General features: G+C 37.9%; 1 protein-coding gene across 1 annotated transcript in view; it reads left to right on the forward strand.

Annotated features, from left to right (window-relative positions):
- LOC138724307 (transmembrane 9 superfamily member 3-like) overlaps positions 1–23,811 on the forward strand; it is a 46,312-nt gene extending 22,501 nt beyond the window's left edge. Inside the window, 10 exon segments of the mRNA XM_069864241.1 lie at positions 166–297; positions 825–991; positions 3,258–3,352; positions 5,873–6,003; positions 13,914–14,053; positions 15,586–15,654; positions 15,746–15,892; positions 16,220–16,303; positions 16,413–16,489; positions 20,921–23,811. Of these exon segments, the coding sequence (XP_069720342.1) occupies positions 166–297; positions 825–991; positions 3,258–3,352; positions 5,873–6,003; positions 13,914–14,053; positions 15,586–15,654; positions 15,746–15,892; positions 16,220–16,303; positions 16,413–16,489; positions 20,921–20,988 (1,110 nt within the window). The 3' untranslated portion in view covers positions 20,989–23,811.
- The last annotated feature ends 1,358 nt before the right edge of the window (positions 23,812–25,169 follow it).

Genomic DNA, 25,169 nt, shown 5'->3' on the forward strand with positions numbered 1-25,169 from the left:
TGGAAAGCTTTGGTATTTCACAGGCCAGTTTTAGCGGGACTTTCTACAAATTTAGTGTTAACTTACAATGTGTTACTTTGGTAGTGCTGACAAACTGTCCTGCCAGGAACTAACTTGAAACACATTTACAGTTCTAAACCTTAGGGATGTGTTTTCTTTTTGTAGATTCACTGGTTTTCAATTTTCAATTCTTTTATGATGGTGATCTTTCTGGTTGGCCTAGTGTCTATGATATTAATGAGAACTTTGCGAAAAGATTATGCAAGATATAGCAAGGAGGAAGAAATGGATGATATGGTAAGATCTACATTCACATTTCTTTAAAATCTCTTTTTAAGGCTTATTGTTTTCTCTTTGTACATTCATTGCATTAGCTGCTCTTAATGGCTTTCTTCAGTTGGAAAGAAAACTTTTATGTGTCTCCAAAGTGTTACCGGTTTTAGTTATAACGCGTTTCTAGGTGGCAACCCAGAATTCTGTCTGTTGTCACTGTGTTAATGTTCGTATCCATGCTTAGGTTAAACGAGGTCTATTCTAAGTGTGTAATAGAAGCCTGTGTATGATCCAAAGCATTTCACAGGATTTTAGGGGTAGGGAGCGAATCTGGTAGGTTTTACTGCATCATATGTTCAGGTAGTATTTTTTTGTCTTCTTTACAAGCATCTGAAAAGTAAACTTTTCTCCTACATATGATGTATTCAGGAGACAAGCCATGCTTGCACTATAAGTTGCTTTAATAAATCAAACCTTGAATTAATGCCTAGCTTGTGTGTTTGCCATTAATTGTCATGACCAGACTTAAAATGGTTTTATTGCCATTCTAGGACAGAGATCTGGGTGATGAGTATGGGTGGAAGCAGGTCCATGGAGATGTTTTCAGACCATCCAGTCATCCTCTAATATTTTCATCGCTTATTGGTTCTGGTTGTCAGATTTTTGCTGTGTCTCTTATAGTCATTGTTGTTGCAATGATAGAAGATTTATACACAGAGTAAGTATAAAAATCTTCAGCATAAAAATGCTTAAATCAACAAAATAATTACCAAAAATGTTCTAACTGACCTGGAAAAAGTGTTCAAGACTTTAGTCTGTGTCTTTAGATCAGATGTGGTATTCAGAAGGGCTCTTTTAAGCTGCAGCGAAACTTTGTCCTACACTTGTCTTGAGTTGGTCTCCTTTAATTTTACTCTTAATACTTGGTTTTGCGTGATTTATTATGAAACTAGTTTGTTATTGTGCAGCATCATGATAAATGATATGGGAAATAAATGCTATAAGGGTACATATTTCACTCCTCATTTCATCTGGAGTGAGAAGGTATTGCTATATTTCTTGCTAAATTTTCTGACTAAATTTCAAATGTATTCTGTTTTCCCTTGAATATCACCTGTAGCTATTGATTTTAACAAGTTGTAATACTTCTGAGGTGCCACTAGAGAGAACTCTTGGGTTTGAATTTAGCTGCCTTTTAATGGTGCATTTAAAATGCTGCTTTGTACTACCGGTATCTTGGCATATTTTCATTTTTCATATGATGTTATTTCCCCCTTGTGCCCCATGATTACATTTCTGGATAGAATTACATACGCATTTTTAATTGTATGTCAGTCCTTGGAGGGACGGAACAAAACCATTTCAGAATGTTTGTGCACTGTAGGGCAACTGGAAGTTAGTATTGGCAGTTGTAAACTGTGTCAGAACAGTAATTTTAAAAATTGTGTGCTTTAGTCCTCTACTGCAATAGGCCATTATGTCACTTCCACAGTGCGTAACAAAAAAATAGCATGAATCTGACAATTCTAGACAATTCTAATGTTTAGGAAAATAGTGATGTGAGTGAAAAAGGCTGTAAACTAGAATTACAAGAATGATTACCTGTCAGTGTTCTTCAGGTCTGTTAAAATTTAGAGACCATGCAGGTGATAGCAACTAAAATTCTGTCAGTGAAATATGATTGTGCCAGCTATTAATTTATTAATACTGGTTTGTGTTTTGAGAAGCTTTTCCAATAGAATATTTGAAACATAAATGAGTAAGTTTGAGCATAAGAAATTTTGACATAATTTTAGATTAATATGTGCTGGTCATTTTACAGGTAGCCTGGATTTACATGAGTTGCTTCAGACTGTGCATGGTCTTCTGGGGCTTTGCATATGCTTCTAAATTGTCTTAAGTTAGGAGAAGTGTTAAAATTGGTTTCTGTCTAACCAGTAGCTTTCTAAACTTGGAAGTACTGCTTAGTTTTTAAGAAGCAAATGTTAGTGTAATGCTCCTTTAGTGTGTGTGACCAGCAGATATACTTGCTTAGTCCAATCCATGCAGTCATGGAAGCTGGCTGTACTAAAGCTTACTTCTTTGAGTAGGGCGGGCGTCCAGTAATGGTTCATCAAAAGCCGAAGTGCCAGTAAAATGGGATCTCTCAGAACAGTTAATTTGAAGACAGTGCATTACAGCAAGGTGGCTGAAATCCTTCTGCTGCTTTTTGCTATCGAAGAGTAGCAGAGGGACATGGAGAAACAGCTCTGTTCGGGAGTAATATTTCTATCTTGCTATTCTTAAATGTGATTTAAAAAAATGAATTTGGAGATGGCTTTTGTCATATAGAAGCTTTGCCTGTAAAATTTCAGAAAAATTACGTGAAGATGAGTACTCCAAGTTTTAATGAGGTGGTAATTTAAAAATTACTAAGCTCCTGTGGTTGGGCTACTCCGTGCCCATTTGTGGCTTTTCATAGTTTCTAAATCAGATTTTCTAATTTTCTTTAAGATGAACACTTTCGGTCTTAAAAGTTCATATTTGAAAGATGGCAGGAACATGATTCACAATCTTGGTACATTTTTGCAAATACTGGCCTTCATATTAAGTAAAGAGAGGACCTTTTACCTGCAACACTTAAATTTTAATTTAATGTATGTCGTGTAAGTAGTTCAGTTCTTTATACCCAAGGTACACACATCCAAATATCAGTATTTTGATCAGAGGTGAGATTTTGTACTCCAGAGAAAATAAATTAATATTAAAAAAAGAATGTAGAATGTTGGAAGTCTTTCTCCGATGGAATTAAACTTCACCAGAAGATTTGGAAACAAACAATTCTCATTCTTATGCAGATTTTACAATCTAGACACTTAAATATTTTTTAGGTAATGTAAAAATTTTAAGTAGCTACTTCTGCTTAATGTACATATTTTGCTGTAATCTTTGTTCTAATACTGTTTGGTTTTCTATTTTGTTTTCCAAAATATCACTTCTTGTAGGAGAGGATCAATGCTTAGTACAGCCATATTTGTTTATGCTGCAACATCACCGGTGAATGGATATTTTGGAGGAAGCCTTTATGCCAGACAAGGAGGTAAATTGTTTTTGTGATTCAGCATTTCCATTAGATTGTTAAGTGGAGAAGTTATTATTTTCTGATTTGAACCAATATGAAGAGTCCTCATGGAATTAGGTTGTTTAGATGGAAGCCGTTAAATTCTTAATAAACATTTAACTTTCATATTATTTCCTATTCGGTATTGGCTGCATTTTCTGCCAGAAGATAGCTGAAGTCTTTGGTTAAAGAGGACCAACTGTGTCCTGGGGTGCATCAAGCACAGCACTGCTAGCCAGTGAAGGCGATTGTCCTGCTCTGCTCCGCACTGGTGCGGCCCCACCTCGAGTATTGTGTGCAGATTTGGGTGCCGCAGTATAAAAAGGAAATCAAGATACTGGAGAGTGTCCTGTGGAGAGCCACAAAGTTGGTGAAGGGTCTAGAGAGGAAGCAGGATGAAGAGCGACTGAAGTCACTCCATGTCTATTCAGCCTGGAGAAGAGGAGACTGAGGGGGGACCTCACAGCAGTTTACCACTTCCTCACAAGGGAAGGAGGAGGAGCAGGTGCTGATCTCCTCTCTGGTGACCAATGGTAGGACCCGAGGGAACAGCAGGTAGATGTGCCAGGGGAGGTTTAGGTTGGACATCAGGAAAAGGTTCTTCGCTGAGAGGGTGGTGGAGCACTGGAACAGGGTCCCCAGAGAAGCTGTCATGGCGCCAAGCCTAACAATATTCAGGAATATTCAGGATAACACACTCGGACACATGGTGTAAATTTATGGTTGTAATCAATCCTTGTGTGTCCCTTCCAACTCAGGTCATTCTGCGATTCTGTGATTCTGTAATTTAAAAGTACCAAGAGCTGAAGAACTGTTGATGGTAGTATTTATTTAATTGCTAGTAGTAGTCTTGTATGTAATTGTTCGGCTCATGACATCCAGAGAGTGTAACAGTCTCTCCCTTTTCTGTAACATGCTGTTAAATAGCTTGTGATATCTTCTTCAGGTGACTCCTACAGAGCCACCCTTTATAGGTACCAGGGAGAGGTGTTGATGAGGTTGATGTTTACTGACATGGAAAGGATGATTATACAATCATCCTTTAATTGTGGATGGGGGAAATTGTTCATAGCATCTTTTAAAGAAGGCTATTCTGCTTTCCAGTAACTGCTATGCTTTATGCTCAGCAAATTCAACATGAGTATCAGTAGAGAGCTGACGTCCAATAAAATTGATATAATGGATTTAGACGGGCTGTCTTTGAGTGCTCCCCACTCTGCCTCTGAGTTATGACCAATTACATCCTTGCAGTCCACTAGCATCATCCATTCCCTCTGCTGCAGTAAAAGAGTAATCAATATCTGTTATCTTGGCAGTGCTTTAGCAAAAATAATTCTGGTAAGTTCATAAAAGAGAACTTGTATCTTTTTAGCATGACATACTTGTTAGTATTCAGTCTCAGCAGCGCTCTTATTCTGAGTTCAAAGATTAGATGTTACTTTTCATGTGGCTTGTGTATAAATGAAGTGATTTGTAGAAAAACAGTTCTAGGTAAATTAGTGTTATTTGTCTAAAATGTACCGTGCTCTGTAGTTGAGTGAGATTTGCTTTGTTTTTTCTTCAGATCAAACATTTTATCAAACTGTGAAATGCTGATTTTGTTGACTCATGGTGAAAATACTTAGGATGGTCTTGAAAAGCATATGCTTGTTTTCTAATTATTTTTTTTAGTGCATGTTACGGTTGCATCTGTAGTGTACTGAGTTTAAATATAGACAGTGTTTGAAAGCATTGAAAGTAAAGGGAATGCAGATAGTGAAAATTCTTAAGATATTGCCCAAGAGGGTGGGTTTGAGCTGCTCAGGGAGCTCCAAACTTGGTAAGAATTGCATACAAGTATTGTTGCTCCTTTTATGCCTGGGGTTTAGAAATGGCTTTCCTTCTGCCTTTTCTGGTGTTGAAGATTAGAGTTCAATTTTGTTGTATATTAAATGCTGTAGTATTTTGCTTTGTATCTGGAACAGCCAGATCCTTAATGGATCCTGAATGTATGGAGTCAGCTCAGTTGGGTCAAGACAATCTGGAGCAGGTGCTGCCTGAAAGCAGCTGTAGTGCTGAGTTGTCCTGGGAGCAGTGCTGAGCTCTTGTGTGCTCTCAGGGTGTAAGCAGGCTCTGCACAGGGCCAGCCCTACTGTCTCTGTCTCTACTAATCTGCAGCTTAATGTATGCACTCACGCTTCACACTCCAGTTTCTCTGGCCAGCTTAGTCAGCATAATGCTGTTCTTCCCCTGAAATGTTCTCACACTCTATCCCTTTTCCTGTCTTTTCTCCTGGCCTAATGAATTGATCAATGTGCTGCATCTTGTGAGTTAACAAGAGTCTAATGAAACTGTTAGTTTACTCTTGGCTCTTGTGTCAATGTAGGTATGATTTTACTTATTTTTTTCACCGTTTGGGGGGAGAAGTCATTAAACACCTAAATTCTCGAGAGCTTGCCAATACACTGTATTTTGTTTAAAAAATTCTCATCAGTCCCATTGAAATATCCCTTATTACAGGTAGGCGATGGATAAAGCAAATGTTCATTGGAGCCTTCCTTATTCCAGCAATGGTGTGTGGAACTGCTTTCTTCATTAACTTCATTGCCATCTATTATCATGCTTCAAGAGCTATACCCTTTGGAACCATGGTAAGTCATTCTACTGGAGAATTTAACCACCACTGTAGACATGAGAAAACTAACTTTTAGTCTAAATACAATTGTGAGTCATAGCTTCAGCTTCCTAGAAATTTATTCTGGGAGAGTTTTAAGGTCCTTCAGGTATAACTCTTTTTAATCACAAAAACAACAGCTGCTGGATGCCAACAAGTCTTCTCTCTGCTTAAAATGGCACTTCTGCTTTGTATTCAAACTTAGTGTTACAACAACATGGGAAGTTAGCAACTTGAATTTTCTTCTGGATGACCAGTGCAAACTGGTTATAAGCTGAAATTCAATACAAAAGGATTCTAAGTGAAAGCTACTTCCAAATCAATGCAGTCAAGCAGGGGGAAAAAAAGAAAGATCATCCAACAATATAAGATGGGAAGTCCTGAGGAGATCTGGCTTTACAAAAACGAATCACTATTTTCACTTTGTGGAGTAGTATTTAGTATGCAGTTGTAATATTATGTCTGTTTTTTGACCATGTCGCTTGAAAAACAATATGGGTTGGATTACTTTATCATTTAATCTTGATGACTTGTCATTTCTTGTGACTTTTGTTAGGATTTTGTTTGTTGTTAGGGGTCTTTCAAGGTAACCTCAAATAACCCTGGTAATACAACGTAGGAAACAATCACTTGGTGCTTTGGCAAGTGATTTGGCATTTCTGTTTGAGCTTGCAAGGGGTATTATTTGAGAGCAGAAGTTTTTGAAATATGCACCATAAGGTTGTTTTTTCTAATTTTATGCAGTAGCATTGTTAACTGAAAATATCTTAATACAGGAAAGTTTGGGTTTTTTCCTTTTTCATTTCTTCTGGGATTTAACCTTATTTTTATAGCTCCCTTCTTTGTGTATCGGTTTTTGTGATATGTTAAATTGTTTAGTATATTCAGAGATGTTTGAGTAAACTTGGATTTCTTCTTAGCTTAAATCTAAGAAAATTAAGCTTAGTAACACCAGTTCTGTCTTATAAATTGTATTATTTGGAATATAATCAAATTCAATATGTGACTGAAAATTCAGTTCAAGAAAACTAGACTAAAATCCTATCTTTGAATATGTTTATATTAGTTGGTCAGCACCCCAAAGGAATATTGCATTGGTTTTCCTTCCCTAAGCTAGTATTCACATACAATACTGTCAGAAAAGTTTACAACATTGATCTTTGATATGTGCAAAAAGGCTTTGTTTTACTGCTGAACAAGTGTTCACGATATCACATTTCTCACAGGAATGTTGAGGGAGGGGAATTCTACCTGTGCCGAAGTTTGTCTTGTAAATCTGTTCAACTGATTTGTATTTTAAGATCATGGAAACAGGTATATGCAAAACCAAATGGGAATATAAATCTTCAGAGGTCACTTAATCGGAATGTTAGGACTCTTTGTCCACAGTGATTTTAATGATCTCAAGGTTTTATGAATATGTTTGAATTGTTATGATTATGGCAATAAAAACTTAGTAGACTTAACAGACTTTAAGTAGGAGCAGGTTGTGAATTGGGAACTTCCTCAGAATAATCAACACTCTAGTGAATTCAATTCAACTAATGAAACTAGTTTGTAGAAAAAAAAATAGGGTTGTTTGAAATTACTATGTTACACTTCAGGTTGAAGTCCCTGGGAAGCCCTCGGGTTTTATTGATAAGGTATCTTTGTGTTCCACCTTTGCTTTCAATGTAGAGAAACTTCCAGAATTGTCTAGTGCAAACATACTGCTGCTGCTTCCTTGGGGAAATAAAACCTCTGCCATCTAAATATACTAGAACACAGAAATTGCTTCCTTTACTCTGGCATGTCTCGAAACAACCCTCCTTTATTTAAGTTGCTGGCAAGAGTTGCTACCTCTTCTTGACTACCATAAATCTGTAAAAAAAGCGGAAACAGAGTTGCCAAAAAAGTCTCTGAGCTTGAAAGTTTGCTGAGAGGCTGTGCTTAAATATGGCATCCCGTGTATTGCCATTTTCCAGTGAACTGCTACGTAGTCTCCTCATTGTGATTTAATTCCTCCCTCCAGACAGATTTTTCTATGGAATGTAGGCAAGATAGCGTCGAAGCCAAGACACCCAACCTAATGCACAGTTGCTGCAACTTTGATCTACCTGGTACCTGCTCTTCCACATTTTGTCTTGAAATGCTCAAACTGATTGGGCTCTTCAGGACCATCATACATCTCACTGTCATTGCAGTCTGTTTAGGACTTCAAAGCTTTGTGCACCTTGTCTATCTCATTCCCAGTGTCTGGGATCTCCTTGAAGATGTGTCAGGGATTGGAAAAATACAAAGCTTTTTTCTGAAATCAGTCTTGGTACTTTGCCTTTTAGCCCTTTTGGATATACGTGCAGGCTGTCTACCTATACTGTGACAAACCTTCTGTGGTGAAATATACCATGCCATGAGCTTGAACAAAGGCTTAATCTCTTCCCTGGGCTATCTTTCAGCTGCCCTTCCCTTCAAAATGCAATGAAGAATGTTACAGATATTCAAATATGAGAGCTTTTTAAAACTTAAATGTTTTAAAGCTTTCAACTCCCTAAGCATATGAAGGAGATACTTCTTTACCTCTTCACCTTTATTAGAAATGTAGTGAGTACTATTTGACTCTGTTCGAGTCCAAATATGAGTTTTGGGGTATTTTGTTTATCCTGTTACTGGTGAGCATAGAGTTCTTCTAAACATGTTTTACACCTTGGCTTACCTTCTGCTGATTTTTTTTCAGTCTCTCTGGTGTATTTATTAATCATCTTTCTATTTGGTTGGTTTTGAATTGTATACAAAAACCGGAGCATGGAACAATTAAAAATAATTTTAAATAATGGCAAGTAAAGTGAATTCTCCATGTGTGTTTGCAAGAAGTGTGGTAGAAGTATTTGGGAATAGAACTACCAAGTAGTGCAGAATTTCTCCAGAGTACAGTATGATTTAATCTGAAGGGACAATCTTAATTCTGACATTTCATAAGTTGTGACTGCTTATGTTGTTCTCTGTGTGATACATGATTTAAAGATTTCCATTAAGGCTACTATGACTAATGTAACATTCTGACTGTAGAATCTGTGCAGGTCCTATTGAATTGTTTAAGATGTACCCTTTTTATTTTGTTTGAGCAGTAGATTCCTGTGTGGTTAATGTTTCCAGTATGCATTTTTAATGACTTAAATAAGGTTCCACACATTGAATATCTCTTGGGATTGAGATCCTAGTGTTTGTATCTTTTATACTTTGTTTAAACTAGAAAAAAGTGTTTCCTCCAACAAATAACTTAATCCATGCTGCAGCCATCCCCGACTGCTTTAAGTTGATAGGAGTATCGACTGCTACTGAAAAAGGAGGACCTGGTAGTGCCAACTATTTTCATACCTTGAACAAAATAAGGAAAAAGGTCTAGTTATATATATTCAACAGGGCACTTCTTCAGATTTCTTAAAAGTAACTGTGGAACCTGTGGTTAGAAAACTAATTTTTGCTGAAAATAGACACACATTAATGCTTCTGCCTAGATTTTCAATTTATTACACAAAGGAACACCCTAGATTAACAATTTAGTTGTAATAATAACACTTCATTTAGAAGCTTTGTGTTCACTTCTTGTTCTGTGTAATGTTTGGGCAGATTATGTGCAGAAAATGCTTCGCTGTATTGATTTGTTAGCCTCTGCATGGGGGGAGAGTCTCCTAACTGAGTGTACAGTTTTGGTAGCTGACAAGAAAGGTCAAGCTGCTGCTTTGACAGTTAATTTTTATTGCCTTTTTCCCTTGTGCATTAAGCAGTCAAGGCACCATAGCCTGCCAGTTTAATATTAGATGTGCTCATAAAAATTTTAATTATCAACTTTGAATGAAGTTTAATCTGCAGTTGTCAGAAAACTTGAAGCACACAGATATTTTGTATAACAAAAATGCAACAGTCAAAATGAAATAGGTACCTTTTAATGTACTGGCTTGGTAGAAAGACTCATGTGAATTTGTCTTCAGTAATATGGATAATGGAGAGCTTGTTTGCTTGATGGAAAAATAGGTTTGTAGTTGTTGTAGATCTGCCTGTTTGCGTAATCTGTGTTTTCTGAAGTAGTAGTTAAATCTGTTCTCTGAATTTCTCTGGGTTCGTGTTACAGTAATACTTCTTTTAAAAGGCTTACAATGACTTAACTTTATCTCTGTCATGCAACATCTATTATTGGAGGTTTGGGTTTTCTTTAGTATGTTACCAGTGACTTCTGTAGGGAGGTGCTTCTGTGGGAGGGCAGCACATGTATGTGTGTGTTGATCCTGCCTTTGTTTCCTTTCCTGTGATGTTGAAATGGAGGCCAGTAAGAAAGCCTGAGCTGTGTTCACTGTTGTAATCTCATTCTGTGAGATCTTTAAGGCACAAATCACATAAATTCATCTGTTTTTCAGTTAAGACACTTGTGTACCCTAGGGCCCTGTGTTTGCTTTAGTTTGGATTTAAACTCACTGGGTTTAGGCTTTGCTCAGCCTGCATCCTCACTGCCCTTGCTTTCTGTGGCAACAGGCAATACCTGTTCAGTTTGGGGAGGGAGCAGTGTCTTCACCTCAGATCTGAAATTAAGAGGAGCGTGCCTGAAATGCAGAAGCTAGAAAAGCCAATTGTCTAGTCATCTCTTGCATCTGGGTAAGACTATTACTGCCAAGAACGAAGAAAGTAGTTTTCAGCAAGCATCAGTCTAAGCAGGTAGACTGCCCAGAGTCAGTGAGTTGAAAGCAAGAAAGAAGATTCTGCTGAGGTCAGCATGGGTTGTGTTGATGGTAAGCAGCAGCTGTTACGTTTGTTGACCTGTTAAGACCCAGCAGGTGGCTGACACCAGGGTGGGGTTAACTCAGAAGACAGAATATTCATGTTTTTATCAGCTTGGACAGCTTATCAGAGGCAGGTGGGAGTAGGAGGCATTCCTGAGCCTGCACTGTGATTTCTCCTTGCTTGATTAGTTGGGCCTTCTTTGCACTGCAAAATCGTCTCAGATAATTTTCAGACTCCTGAATAGCTCCAGGTAAAAAAATGCATTTCAGTTCCAGCTATGCTCAGAACATGGCATGGTGTTAAGATAGGTAGTTCATTGTTCAGCAAAACGTAGACTTTTCCCTAATGTGTCTTACATTTCACTGGAGAGACTAGCTGTTCTGTCTGAAATCAGTTTGTTTTTCAGTGAAATGGTTAAAAGAATAGAAGATGTTGGACCATTATCAGTCATGCTTTGACTGATACGGTAGTGAAACCACAAGCACTCAGGTTTTCAGGCAGTTGCCTGTTATAAGCATACTGGGGACAGTTTGACAGTACTTCCTGAAGCCATTATTCAGGAAACCTTGGTCTGCCTCTGCTTGTTTTATGCAGATAAACATTTTAGATTTCAAAGCTGCTGCCAAGTCAGTCTCCTCGACAACAGAGCAGCCATGTCCTGTGGGAGCAAGTAGGGCCTGCTCTTTGACACTTGCTTTGAAGGCATTTATCTGTGCAGTTGGTGTCACTAAAATGAGGTGCTATTGACTGCTTTCTCTATCTAGGAGTGTGTGCTGGCTTATCAGTAATTAGGCCTGGATGGTCCTTGCTTGGTTCCTACTCCGAGGTTTTATTTCCCTGTAGTAGATAAGTTTTGCAAGGTGGACAATTGCAAGCTATGAAGTTTTGTTCCAGGTGAGCTTGGAACCCAAAGATATTCCTGGACAGTTTCTTTCTGCAGTAGAGCAGTGGATTCACTTTCTACTGCTATCCCCAGTCAGGGGTGATTTCTGATATCAGGAAACAAAGCTACAGATGCCTTGATAACTGCACTGTTAAAAGCAGTTGTGGTTGGATGAGCACTACAGATGCCCTTTCTCACCTTGCCAGTGTGAAACCTGCCTCAGCCAGGTTTGAGACCTACTGCCAGAGCGCTGTGGAGCACCATAGACAGGGACCATCCCCCACACCTGGAGGTCCTTGCCAGGCAGGAAGCAAAGGAAGCTTGTCTTGTAAATGGAAGTGCTTTTGATGTGGTCAGCTCGGAAATTTTTTGGAAACCTGTCCAGGCCTTAATTCTTGAGTGTCCCTTCTACCCGCTGTACTTTAATCAAGCTGGGAGGTTTTGGTCACAATTTTAGTAAATGTAGGACTTATGATTTTCTTCTTTGATGTTTTTGATGCTTTTGTTGACATTTTTCTCTGAAAATTCTCACCTCATTCTTTTAGACTGAACAATTTTCAAGTGCAGAACCTGCATCTGTTAAGTGAGTTAATTGTATACTTCTGTGATTTATTCTTAGGCAACCTCAGTTTCTTATCTAAGACACTATACTTGATTACTTATGTTTTCTTGTGTAAGATCTGCTTTATTATTGGCAAGTATAAATACAACGTATCTTTTCCTTGTTTACCATTGAAGCTTCATATTCTAGTGGCTCATAATGTAATTCTTTAGTAACTTCTCCTGAAAGATGTACAGAGCAGTCTGGGCAGTGTTGCTGCTTGTTGACCACCTGTTTGATGCCCTCCTTCTGTGAAGCATGAAGGCTTGCTCCATCCAGCCCCAAGCAATGTTTTCCATTCACGTCTGGCCCGGGCTAGTAATGATGTGCCAGTCAGCATTAGAGGGATAACTCACCAACTTCTGTCAGGTGTTACCTAAAACTGGTGTGATTGACTTAATGCTAAGTTTCTATTGAAATAATGTAGTGCAGCTCCTCATCTCATAAAGCCCAGAAGTTCTTACTTTTCAGCTGCTTGCAGTTGATTTATGCAGATATCATGTGAATAGCCTTTATTTATCCTGAAGTAACTGCTTCTTAAACAGGTCAGTGTGTAGCTCTTAGATCTGGTCTTCTGTCCAGTGTTTTGGATTAATCTACTACTGTGGACTTCGCATCCTGATGGAATGCAAGACGAATATATCTATTTTGCTCAGTAGGCACTAGGATGTATACAGAGCCTCAGGCAACAGTGCTTTTAAAGAGCAGTATTATAATAAGTTTTCATAGAGAAGGTCACAGCATCAATATTCAGAACTGTCGTTATTGCCTTACAGGCAACTCTTCTGTAATTATCAATATAAAAAAGTTAAAATGAATTAGCATTAGACAGTTTGTTGTGCTAAAGAGTATAGAACATCTTGCTAAATGCTTTAAATATTCCTGTCTTTGAAGACAGAAATATAGTGCCTTCAAGGAGTAGTAAAAGTAAAGCTGCATACATATACTGGAAAAAAAGATGACTCATGGTAAGATTTTAGGGAAGCTGTTGCATTGGAAAGAGCTGCAATGTTGGCTTAATTTTGCTGCACTGTGCATAAACCTAATCTTTAATTAGGGCCACTGTGTTTCTAAAGTGTTTGTCTGTGCCTGGCAGTGGTCACTTGTGTCTTGGCAGGCTGTGTTCTTAATTGCCTGGTTGGTCTATAGTGGAGAAAATTGAACTCAGAATTGTCATTCTGCCATGGATTTCCAAGTCTTGTTTGAGTTTCTTTTTTTGGATTGGATTAAAAATTTTGCACCCAGCAGTTGTAGTTTTGTGCACAACTGCCTAACTGCTAGGTATTGACTCCCATGGGTAGTGTACTCTGCAAAAGTTTAAGGGAAACCGACAAATTATTCTGTGATGAAGTACCATGAAGATTTCAGTTTCTTTCTGTGCAATGTATTGAATATAATTAGATGAAAACAGTAAAAAAAAGTCCGTAATGGGTCTGTTCTCTCAGTTGATGCAAGAAAATATAAGTAGTGTTTATTAAGAAGTTTCGCAAGAAATATAAACTTATATTTGATAACATAGTTTTAGTGCTTCATAACAAGGAGTGTGATTCTACAGAAGTAACTACAAAGGGTTAATACCTGTGCAGCAAATTGGTTATCTTGTCATCTTATACCTGTGTTTTTAATTAATTTTTTTTTTTTTTGCTTACAGGTGGCAGTGTGCTGTATTTGTTTCTTTGTCATTCTTCCTTTGAACCTCGTTGGTACGATTCTTGGCCGAAATCTGTCAGGACAGCCTAATTTTCCATGTCGTGTCAATGCAGTGCCTCGTCCCATACCAGAGAAAAAATGGTAAAGACAAGGATGAATGTTAACTAGAAGTATTCACTTCAGTATATTTAAGATGCCTTCTCAGTTGTGGTCATTAAAAGTTTTTATTTAAGTTGAGTTGTGCCTAGAATAACACCTCTGCTGGCATTTCCTTACCATGATTTCTCTGTTGAATCCACCGCAGTTAATAGCTGTAATACATTTTACAGTCCTGGATCACTCATTCACTTTCGGCCTAAAGTGCTTTTTAGTCCCTTATGTAAAAGGGATGGTCGTAACTCAGGTCTTGTGTAGGTATTTTGAAACTAAACTTTTCCTTTTTAGTTAATGCCTCTTACAGATTTAGGATTGAATGTGTCATGAAGGCAGAACTGTTCTGGTTAGCGGTCTCCGTGTACAAGCTGAGACACATTTGCAGGGTGATGGTGGGGAGCTTGCAATGCTCTTCCCAATTCTGCAGTTTTGTTGATGGCACAGAGCCTAGAATATTCCAGTTATATGGTTTGAAATGCGAATAAACTTTAATTATTTTTGATGTAAATGTGAAGGGGTGCCTATTCTCAAAAAGTAGACTTACGTTTTTGGAAAATCATGAATGCAGTCACTTTTTTCTATTAATTTAATCCTGAGATGGAAGCAGCAAGCTATAGAAAATACCCTTAGAGGAAAAATCAATTAGATTTTTTTTTGCTTTTCCTGTTCAGAGGAATGGAACAGAAAAAGTGAAGGAGGCACTGAAACGTGGCCTGTGATACCAGGAAGTGCAGCACACTAGGTCTCTTGTTAGTGGTGGTGTACAGCTCAGATGGTAGGATTTGATTTATATTGTAACCTGTGTCTGGGGCATCTGATGGATTTTTCTGGATTGGCATGACAGACAGGAAGAAATAAGATGCTTCTCTTGAAGCTGATGAAATTGCACACTGTCAACTTAGATGGGTCTCACTATAAATAATAGAAGAAGCTGTAAATTAAATCTGGTTGCTAGCTATATTTGGCGTCATTGCAAGTACTACACATAGGTCACCTTTAGCAAGTGACAAGTTCGTCTGCAGGTATCTGAGTATTTGTATTTGGCCATGTGTTCGTGACTCAGTACAGCATTAAAAGTAAATGTTGGCTCTTAGCATTACCCTGCCAAATTTTCTTTACATTTCTTGCTGCATTTGTAAGCAACAATAGCATTGAGTTTTCACTGCCTTATTTCAATGCTAGTGGATTGTATGGGGCTTAATGGCTTGAGCCATCTTTTTGGGCAAGAGAAATTATTTGTGTAGCCTTTAAAGCTGGTTACACGCCTAATCTTATGCCTGTAGGTAACAGGCATGAGCCTTATGTCTTGCTTTCCCCAAGAATAACTCCTCCTTCTCTCTATACACATGACATCTTTGGGGGATTCTCATTTCTAATATGTTGGTATGAGACAGAAGTGTTCATGTTAGCATGTCTTTTAAATAATTCTGTGTGTTACATTAATTATCTGGTTATATGTCTTAATATGTTTAGAAATGAAAGATTTAAATTGTCCCTTAACTAATCTTCATATCTTTCAGGTTCATGGAACCAGCCGTTATTGTTTGCCTGGGTGGAATTCTCCCTTTTGGATCAATTTTTATTGAAATGTGAGTACGTCAGCTATTTGCTAATTGAATTAAAAACTACAATAATTTAAGTTCAATTACAGCATCTGTATTTTTTGTTCACCTTCTTCAGGTATTTCATTTTTACTTCATTCTGGGCTTACAAGATCTACTATGTTTATGGCTTTATGATGTTGGTTCTGGTTATCCTCTGCATTGTGACAGTTTGTGTGACCATCGTTTGTACATATTTCTTGCTAAATGCAGAGGATTACAGGTGGTAAGTAGTGCATTATTTGCGTAGTCAGCCAGATTGTGAGAATTTTATAAAAAAATAATATTTCTTCAGTTTAGATGGGTCTTCTGACAGTGTCGCATGTCCACATTTTAGCTGTAGGGAATAAAATCAGTTCTCAGATTCTTTCTGTGCCAGAGCTTTTTATGTATATGTGCATTTGTGCAGGCATGTATGTATGTATGAAAAAGATGTTGAATAAGTCTGTAGAACCACTACACTTTATTTTCAGGGTAAGGTTTTTGTTCATTGTGCGATTACTTGGTAAGGCCTTTGTTTAGATATATGATGGACGTGCATATTTTCTTTCAGGCAATGGACAAGCTTTCTTTCTGCGGCATCAACTGCAATTTATGTTTACATGTACTCCTTTTACTACTACTTTTTCAAGACAAAGTAAGTGGTAGTTTTCATGCTTGAATATTAGACTACTTTATTATCAAATAAGTTTATTGATAAAAACCGGGGAAAATACCTAGCCTAAATTCTGATCTTTCTTTTTCAGGATGTATGGCTTGTTTCAAACATCATTTTACTTTGGCTATATGGCAGTATTTAGTACAGCTTTGGGAATAATGTGTGGTAAGTTTCAAATATATTGACAGTTTTCTATTAGAATTATTCAGGCTGTCATGATTCTGGTTTTATCTCTGGTTATGGTGGTGGTGTGTGTGTGTCTGCGAGAATAGTCAAAAAAATTTACAGTCCTTTAAAAGAATTTTAGAATTCTCTGCTTATACTTAGTCGCTGCCTAATACAGGAGCTTTCTCTGGATTATGTCTTCTGATAGGAAGATAATTCATGTACTTTGCAGAGAATTTCAACCTCGGTGCAAGCTTGAAAGACTCAATACTGTTCAAGAAATTCTGCAAGATTAATTCCCAGCTGAGTCCATGCTAGCATTTTGATTTGGAGTTTCTACTGTTGCCCCAAGCCAAGGAGCTAGGTACACCCATTGAGGCATCAGTGGTATCGCAGCCCTGCTGACACTGCCATCTGTATCTTGTGGCATGTATATGTGAGGGTGACCAGAACAGAAAGGGCTGAAACTTGAAAAATAATTACTGGAATCTTTACAGGAGAGTGCAAGGTGCCTCTGCATGCAACTTCATTGCTTTTTAAAATACACTTTTACTTACTTAGAGTACTTAGAGAAGAACAAGTCCTTGGCATGGAGGTCATCTGATGAAGTCAGATATACTTGTTCACCTCTTAACTTTTTTTCCTGTTTTTATCCTTTACTTCATGGATTTCAGAAAGTGCTGCTTGGTTCTTTTGCGCTTTCCTATGAAGTTATTTGCATTTTATGTGTGTTCCTAATTTAATGTTCTCCTCCTTAGCACTGAATGAATAGTCCTGTACTGGAAGGATTTCATTGAGTTAGACATTTGAGACTCATGATGGCTTGAGGGAGCTTACTTTCTGTCAAGTGTATGTTTCTTGATATCCCAAGAGGGTGGATAATTTTACAGTGTTTTATAAAAACGGGAGGGAAATCATCTCTAAACTGCTGAGTACCTGGTTACCTTTTCTGTCGTAAGATCTAATCTTGCTTCATGAGGTTCTTGGCATGTTACAAGATTTCCCTCTGTCCTGGTAGTCTTGCAGTCATTTTTTTTCTCTAATGGGTTTACACTTTTCAGCTCTAATCTTTTCTTTTTAAAGTGTTCTGGCTGGTATTGATTAAAATGTTTATGATGCAGAAGCCAAGCTTGTCCAGCAGTTTCTGTAGCTAAAATGTTTTTTAAAACGTGGAAAATTAATATTGTCAAATGCCTTGATGTCATGGTAGAACACTACTTGATGTAATATTAGAGTAAAAGCCAAATTTTTTCAAAATCAGAAAATAATTTTAACACATTAAATGTTATTTGCACAGCTCTATTGAGGTTTCTTTTTGTCTTTTTAATTGTGTTGGAAGGGAAGCTGTGAGATTTCTTTTTACTGAGAACTCCCATTTTTAGCATGTGGAGGGAAGAAGAAAAAATCCCTTGTCGAAAAGCATTTGCCTAGGGAATTTGCTGCCATTGAGGTCTAACAAAGACATTTATGTTAGAGAATTCTGCTGACAGTATATCTCTCGTGAAAAGTGTGTAGAGCTGTGCTTTGGAGGTGTGCAAATGGGCATGTTCAGCATCACACAGTTGGATGTGAGACAAAGTAGTTAGGGTCCAAGGCACAAGGAAACTCTCTGGAGGTTTGTATCATCCAGTTCTGGATTTAGTGCCACTGGTAATGCCCAGTGAACTCAAATTCCACATGTACTGGGATGCTTTGATCCACAAACTCTGCTGCCTTATGTGAGTATCTGAGTTCTGGGACTGGACAGTAGGGAGCCCATGAGAACTTCCGAACCTTTTGAGCTCTTCCTAATGATGGAAGAAAATACTTAGTCCAGAACTCAGTGGTTGGCTTTAGGAGCTAGGTGGTATAGGAAGGGCTTTTGCAAATTCCTCACTCAGCATCCAGATAAATATTGTAAGTACGCTTCGAGGCCTTTTTTTAAAAAGAAATAAATCTGTGCTAAGAAAGTCAAAACTGTAGTAAGTGTTAACTGGTTTGAAGTAATAGATGGGAATTAATTTTTTTCTGCGTTGTTGTTGCACTTCTTTGGTATTTTGGTTTTTCTGTTGATTTAAAACTTGTTTTTCTGCTGGAATATGTTCCCAGTCTATCTTTGCTAAATCGCTATAGGCCATAACCAAGTTAAACACCTTATCAGCTCGTAAATATAATAAATAAATCATTCTCTTTACTATGGGTTTTTTTATTCAGATGAGCCAACTGTCCTGCATTTGTTTCAGGAGGACATTCTTCAGTGTCATTGTTTAAGGTTTCTCCCTTCCTGACCCAGGTTTAGTTCAATGGTTGTGAAATAGCCTTGAGGCTTAACACTTACTTTTGGGTAATGGCCATTAGTGGCCTTCATGGATAAGGCTCCTGTGAATCAGAATAGTTTATGATATGTTTTATGGAGTTGAGAGCTTTGGGGGCTCATGTGACTGCTACTCTCTACTCCTCCCCCTCACTTACGTCTCATGCACACATTCTCTAGATCCCAAGTGAAATACAATTAGTGCTTTGTTCTTCCAAATCTCTGTGATATCTGGCATCACATCACTAGAGAAACCCTCAAAGAACAAGTTCTGGAATGTGTCTGAGTTTAGCAATTAAAATGGGCAGTATCTGCTCTAACAGGCAAAACATGATGAGCCTTAAAACAGGAGTCCAGTGCCATTATTTTTTCCATTTACTGCATAAGATAGAAGATGAGTTTCTTGACAAGCTACAGAAGAATCTGTCCTCCTGTATGACTCCAAGCTCACATCACCTCCGCTGCGCAGCCTTTTCTTGGGTCTGTTGGAATGCTGTACTGATATCTCCTAGAACTGCCAGGCTCCTCTGCTGCGTTCTCAGCACAGTTAGTGCTTGCAAGCAGCAACTTGATCTTGTGTGTGCAGTATTTGTTTTAATCGCACTTTACTTTGTCCAAGTTCACCATACATTTGCTCGCCAATGGAACAGTTGTCATGATATTTCTATGGCTTGAAATGCTATGCATTACAGAGGCTCTTAACTACTCTGACAGCATTGGAACGATACTTCAGGTTTGCCTTAGGCAGTTTTCCTGATTAAATATGAATGTTGGGCTTTTGAGGGTCTAAAACTCAAAAATTATGTGTGACTGGCCAACTTCACGAATTATCTGAGCAGTCCCCAGGATTTAAAGAACTCTCCAAGTTCTGAATAAATGTGTGCTCGGCAATGCTACCTGCAGGTCTGTATGGCCTTAATTTCTGAAGGCAAAAAACCTTTTTGTTGAAAGTTTGGCAGAATTTTTTTAGTGTTGGTAAGGCTTTTGTATTGAACGTATATGCAAGTCTGGTGCATTCCAGATCACTGAAAAGGCTGTTATGGGCTTTTTGTTATTGGTTCCCTCTTTAGAGTCTGTTCTTTACTGAGCATCCAAGTGTTTGATGTTAGGACTTCTCTTATCTGTACTGGGTTACAGGCCCTCACTTCTCTATCCTTTTTTCCCCCGTATATTATGATGTGTTATTCTGGCAGTCTGACAGCATTTCTCTAATTCTTGCTTGATTTTTCAACTTTACATCTAACCTGAGAATTAGCCAAACTGACTTCCACAAGGCTGATTTACTCTCATTTTGCTTGGACAAGATGAAGGAAAGGCACTGGGGTATTCCCTGCAGGTGTCCTAAGACGACAGTAATTGTTCTGCCTGGTAAACCTGAGGTTCTGGGTTTGACCAGGTAGGTTGCTGAATCTTTTTCAGTGGAGGTCTTTGTCCAGTGCATTTCTTTCATTTTTCTAGGTGTTCTTAGTCCTGCAGTATTTTGGGGTTTGCATAAACTGTTGCCTTTATCAAAAACCCAGTGAAGACCAGTTCTTTTATTACTGCTGTGGCAATGCATACTCTGCTCATGACTCTCACTAATTTGAAAACCACAGGTTGCAATTTCCTTTAACTACTAACTGCTACTAGTATAATCTCTTTGTACAGCCCTCCTTGGAGTTTAAGACTCCTAAGATGGGGATCTATTATTATTTGTGCCTTGTGGGAATGAAAAAAGCCATCTGCCAATGAAACACTCATCCAGAAGGCATGTAATTTATAATAAAAAACCTGCCTTACCATCCACCTTCCCTGCAGAGTGGGTGATTGTATGTGTTTTACCCTCTGCTCAGAAAAAGGGACCCACTTATTGGCAGCAGTAGGGGGGCTGCTATATTTATCAAGGCCAAGTGAGCATGGCCTCTTGGTAAGATGGCTTAATGGATTTAGATCGCTAGACTAGGGGAGTTTTTGCCAAATGTTCACTGGGAACATGGATAATTAGAGTTTGAGAACAAGTATTGCAGGTAAATAATTTTCTGTGTGCAAAGTACATGTTTTATGTGACTTGCTTTGTTTAAGTGTGTGTGTTTTATATTGCTGGCTTATTTTGATGATCAGCTCTCTGATGTATTCAATGGTTTTGGTTTATTTTGCAGGAGCTATCGGTTACATGGGAACAAGTGCCTTTGTTCGTAAAATCTACACTAATGTGAAAATCGACTAAGGAAATAAGAAAATTGAACTATGGATCAGCTCCTGTTTTCCTGGGGATGAAGTTGCACAACAAAAAGCGCAAGAAGAGATTTGGGTTTTAACACTGGGCACTATATGGGTCTCCCATTTTGTGGATGGCTTAAAGTAACATCTATTTCATTGATCCTAGTTTCTTACTGACTGCTTTCTCCAACTGTTCACAGCAAATGCTTGGATTATATGCAGTAGGCATTACTACAGTACGTGGCTAATCTTCCCCCCAAAAATAAAAAACCTAGCTCAGTAAAGATGAATAGACTAGCTCTCTTCAGTGAAGAGGACAAACGGTTTATTTAAAGCATTTGTTCCATTCAATAGAAAGAGGGAAACTTGGCTGCTAAAACTACTTGATTAGTAGTCTTCCTGGTACTTAACATTTCTAAATTATGTAAAAATGCCGTTCCAGAAAGATTACTCTTCTAATTTTTACTGCCATTGCCAGGATAGAGGGTATGTTTTATATTTTGACTCCAGGTGCTTTTTGGTTTATTTGCAATATCGACTATACCCTACACTCACTTGTTTAAAAAAAATTGAAAAATATATAAAAATCCCATATGCATGTAATATATCAGCTCTTGTTCTAGTTGGACCAACTTCCCCTTATTTATCTTTAAAATAATATCCAGCTACATCTTAAATCCATCCAAAGAAAATACAGTCTGAAGACAGGATGTGTTCTCTGCAATGCAATTTACTGTACAGTTAGAAAGCAAAATGTTAAATGAAGAGGATTGTTTGTTTTTAATAAACACTTTGAGGTATAGATTAAAACAAAACCAACATTTTAAGTGAATGTCTAAAGTGATCCTCCTTTTTTCCAAGTTAGTCTTGCCTTTTTTTTCTTTTTTTTTTCTTTGTTTGGGTTTGAATGGAGATTTTTCATTTAGACATTGTACAAGGGGTAATAAGTGTATATAACATTAAATAATGTAACTTAGGTGTAGATCCCAAATGTATTTGGATGTACAGATTTACTACAGAGTACTTTTCTGATGATTTGGTGTAGAAATGTGTGAATTTGGGTGGCTTTTTACATCTTGCCTGCCATTGCATGAAAAGTTGGGGTTTCTTCACAATGTGCGTATGTCATGCTTTTTTGTTTTATTTCCTTTCTCAAGCTCTTACAGGAATTAAATTTGTAATTTAGAACATTCTAATTTTTGTTAATCCTGTCTGGACACTTGTGTAACATCAAAAGCACATTTGCTTTAGAGTGTTCAGAAAACTAAAATAAACTTTTCAGACAAAAATGTTCTGATTGTGAAAATAGATGAGTTTGCAGTTGAAAATATTTGAAGAGGCAATACTGCCGAACACCAGTTTCTGTATACAATATTAGTGTGGTTTTCAAATATCAAAACCCCATGCTTTGAATTTAGAATTTGCTTACAACTGTATTTTACAATACAGCTCCAAGTTCATGACCAGCCCAAAAAGATTCAGCTTGGTTGAACTGTTTGTGGAGAAATCCGTTTTGTAATCCAGCTAGTGTACTGAGAAAAATGGGGGTAAGCGTGGACTGAAATAAATGGGCAAATAAAGGTTGAGTATTTCTAAGACGATTGCTAATTATGCACTGTATTTAGCTAGAGTATCCTGAATGTGTTTGTGACAGATTTGAGAGCCAGTCGCCTTGATTTTTATTTATTTTTTTTTTAGGCATCTGCCACATAAGGGTGTTTTCATCAGTGTGGCTGTCTGAAATAGAGCACCTGCCATGAAGAAGGCAACTTCCTGAATTTAAAAAAATGAGCCAAGTATTTGTATTGATTAGCACTGTATTGTCTCTAAACAGTACTGATAAGGCAGTAGTCCCAATGAGGAGCAACTGTGCTTTGGGTTGGAGCCTGGGGGAACTGGCTGATGGGTCATAGTGAGAAGCAATGCGTGTTGCTGTATATAGCTTTTGAAAAGTATTTGAGCTTTCAGCTCTGACTTCTTGGGCCAATTTTAACCAATCTGTCAGAAAATAATTGAGCTTAGCTTCAAGTGATTGGTTGGTGTCTGTAGCTGAACACTCTGCCATTTAACAGAATATAATTGCTTTTTTTTATATGAGCTTATAAACTGGGTCAACAGTTTTCCTTTGTTTCAAAACATGGAGACTTAAAGAATCAGTTTTGTACTAGGTCTTGCTAGTGCATACAGCTGTGGGAAGCCCTCTTTTAATCTAAACCTGAAGTGAGAAGCCATTATCTCCACACAATAAATACATTAAGTACTCTGCCGAGATACAAGTTTTTTTAAAGGGAAATATTTGATGAGTCTGTTTCTGTAGAGCACTGTGATGTGATTAGTCTATCAGAAATGTCACTAAACTGTGAATTTCATTTAATCACATTTTAATGCCACAGAATGGTGGGCTGCCTACTTGCTTTCTCTATCGTCTGCCATTATTAGATTTTGCATATCCAGATAGGATTGTATAGCTTTTAAAGTGACATTGAAAAGATACTTACTGCACAGGCATTGCTTTTGTTTCTGCAATCACGTTCCTCTGGAAAAGTAATGTGTTTAAGTTAATTGACATTTTTCTACTCCCACCCTAGCTCATGAATAAGTTGGGGGCTTGCTTTGTTCCCCCCTTCCTTTTGGTTTCTGAAGGAGTGCAAAATGTGACCAGTTTCCAACAGCCTGTCCTTACGGTTGCTGTTTGGGGCAAGGCTGCTCGTTTGCCCCCCAAAACTGTGGATATAGCTTGAACCATCTTGCTTTATACAACTTGGAAGCTCTCTGCTTAGATGATGTAGTCCTTCCTCTTTTATGGAAGAAATAAAGATCTTCTAGCCAACACTCCTCTTTCCATGGTTGTTTCTTAGGAGTTCCTGATTCTTGAATTGAAGCTTTTTGATAATTCCAGGGGGCTGTTCAGTGCCTCTATTCCCAGTTCTGGTAGAGAGGCCAGAGAATTGGGTAAGTATTTGTGTAGCAATAGCTGGTCTCAATCAAATGCTTTAGGTAAATACGATTGTCATTCAACTGAGGCAGAATGCATATAGAAAGCAGCTCTGGTACTTCATGTATGAAAAGTGGTGAGTGCTGGATTGCAGACAGCGGAGACTGCAAATACACATTACATTATGCTTTTTTTTTAAAATACCTGAATGATTTGAAGCAACAGTATCCATTGATTCCTCCCCAGAATTACATTCTGAAGTGTGTAAAGGGCATGCAATTAAATTGTTCTCTGTATGATAGTCTAGGTGTATTTCTTTAACAAGTTTCAGATTAAGCAAAAAACAAACAAACCAACCAGAACACTTGTACTGTTGAATTTACACTTTTGGTGCTAAAACTGGGTAAAATTGATAGCATGTTCTTATCACTATTGTTATTGCAGAGGTAAACACAAATGAAAAAGACATTTTATTCTGGCTTCAGCATCACCAGCAGCTAGCTAAATTTGCCCAATGAAGTACACGTACACAGCTTCACAGAAGACAGCAAAATTGCATAGCTGTGAGTGGATCAGCAGTTTCTCCACTGAGATGTGTTTGAAAAGCATGAACTTAGGAAAAAACCAAGCCTCCTCCCCAGTCTGAACTGCAAGCAAGTAAACTGAATAGTTGGAGATAGAGTTGTGGAGCCCTCTTATCTTGAATTAATTCTTACTTGTTCAGCTTATAGTTCATTTCAGGAGTCAGAAAAATTCTGAGAAAATTATGTCTAGTTTTCTGAGGAGACACCAGCAGGTACTTGTAGCACTAGTGGTCTTTGCATCTTGCAGCTTTTTCCAGGAGGTGCTTTTTCAACTGGGAGAAGAAGGGGCTGCTACAGTATTTTCTTCTGTGTCTAGTTATACAGTTCTGAAATTTTCTTCAGTTTTTGGTTTATGATGTGGGACAAACAAACCAAACGGCCATCCCTTAAAAAAACAAAAATAAAACCAAAAAGCTCTCAAAAATCCCCCAAAACAATAAAAGATGGGAGAACCCATGAATCTGGAAAGCTTTGTTGTAGTTCCAGTAAATTCAAGCAATTCTCAGAGAATTACTTTAAAGGGTAGACAGGCGCTCAGTTGGAAAAAGGCTAAGAGAAAGTTGCTTCATCTGATGCACTGATCTATTCCAAAGACAAGCCTCTGGATACAAACTTGCAGTTAGTATCATTTCCCCCCAACCCCGCACCAGTTACAGGTTTTCCTTTTTC

The sequence above is a fragment of the Phaenicophaeus curvirostris genome, chromosome 9, assembly GCF_032191515.1.
Source record: "Phaenicophaeus curvirostris isolate KB17595 chromosome 9, BPBGC_Pcur_1.0, whole genome shotgun sequence".
NCBI lineage: Eukaryota > Metazoa > Chordata > Aves > Cuculiformes > Cuculidae > Phaenicophaeus > Phaenicophaeus curvirostris.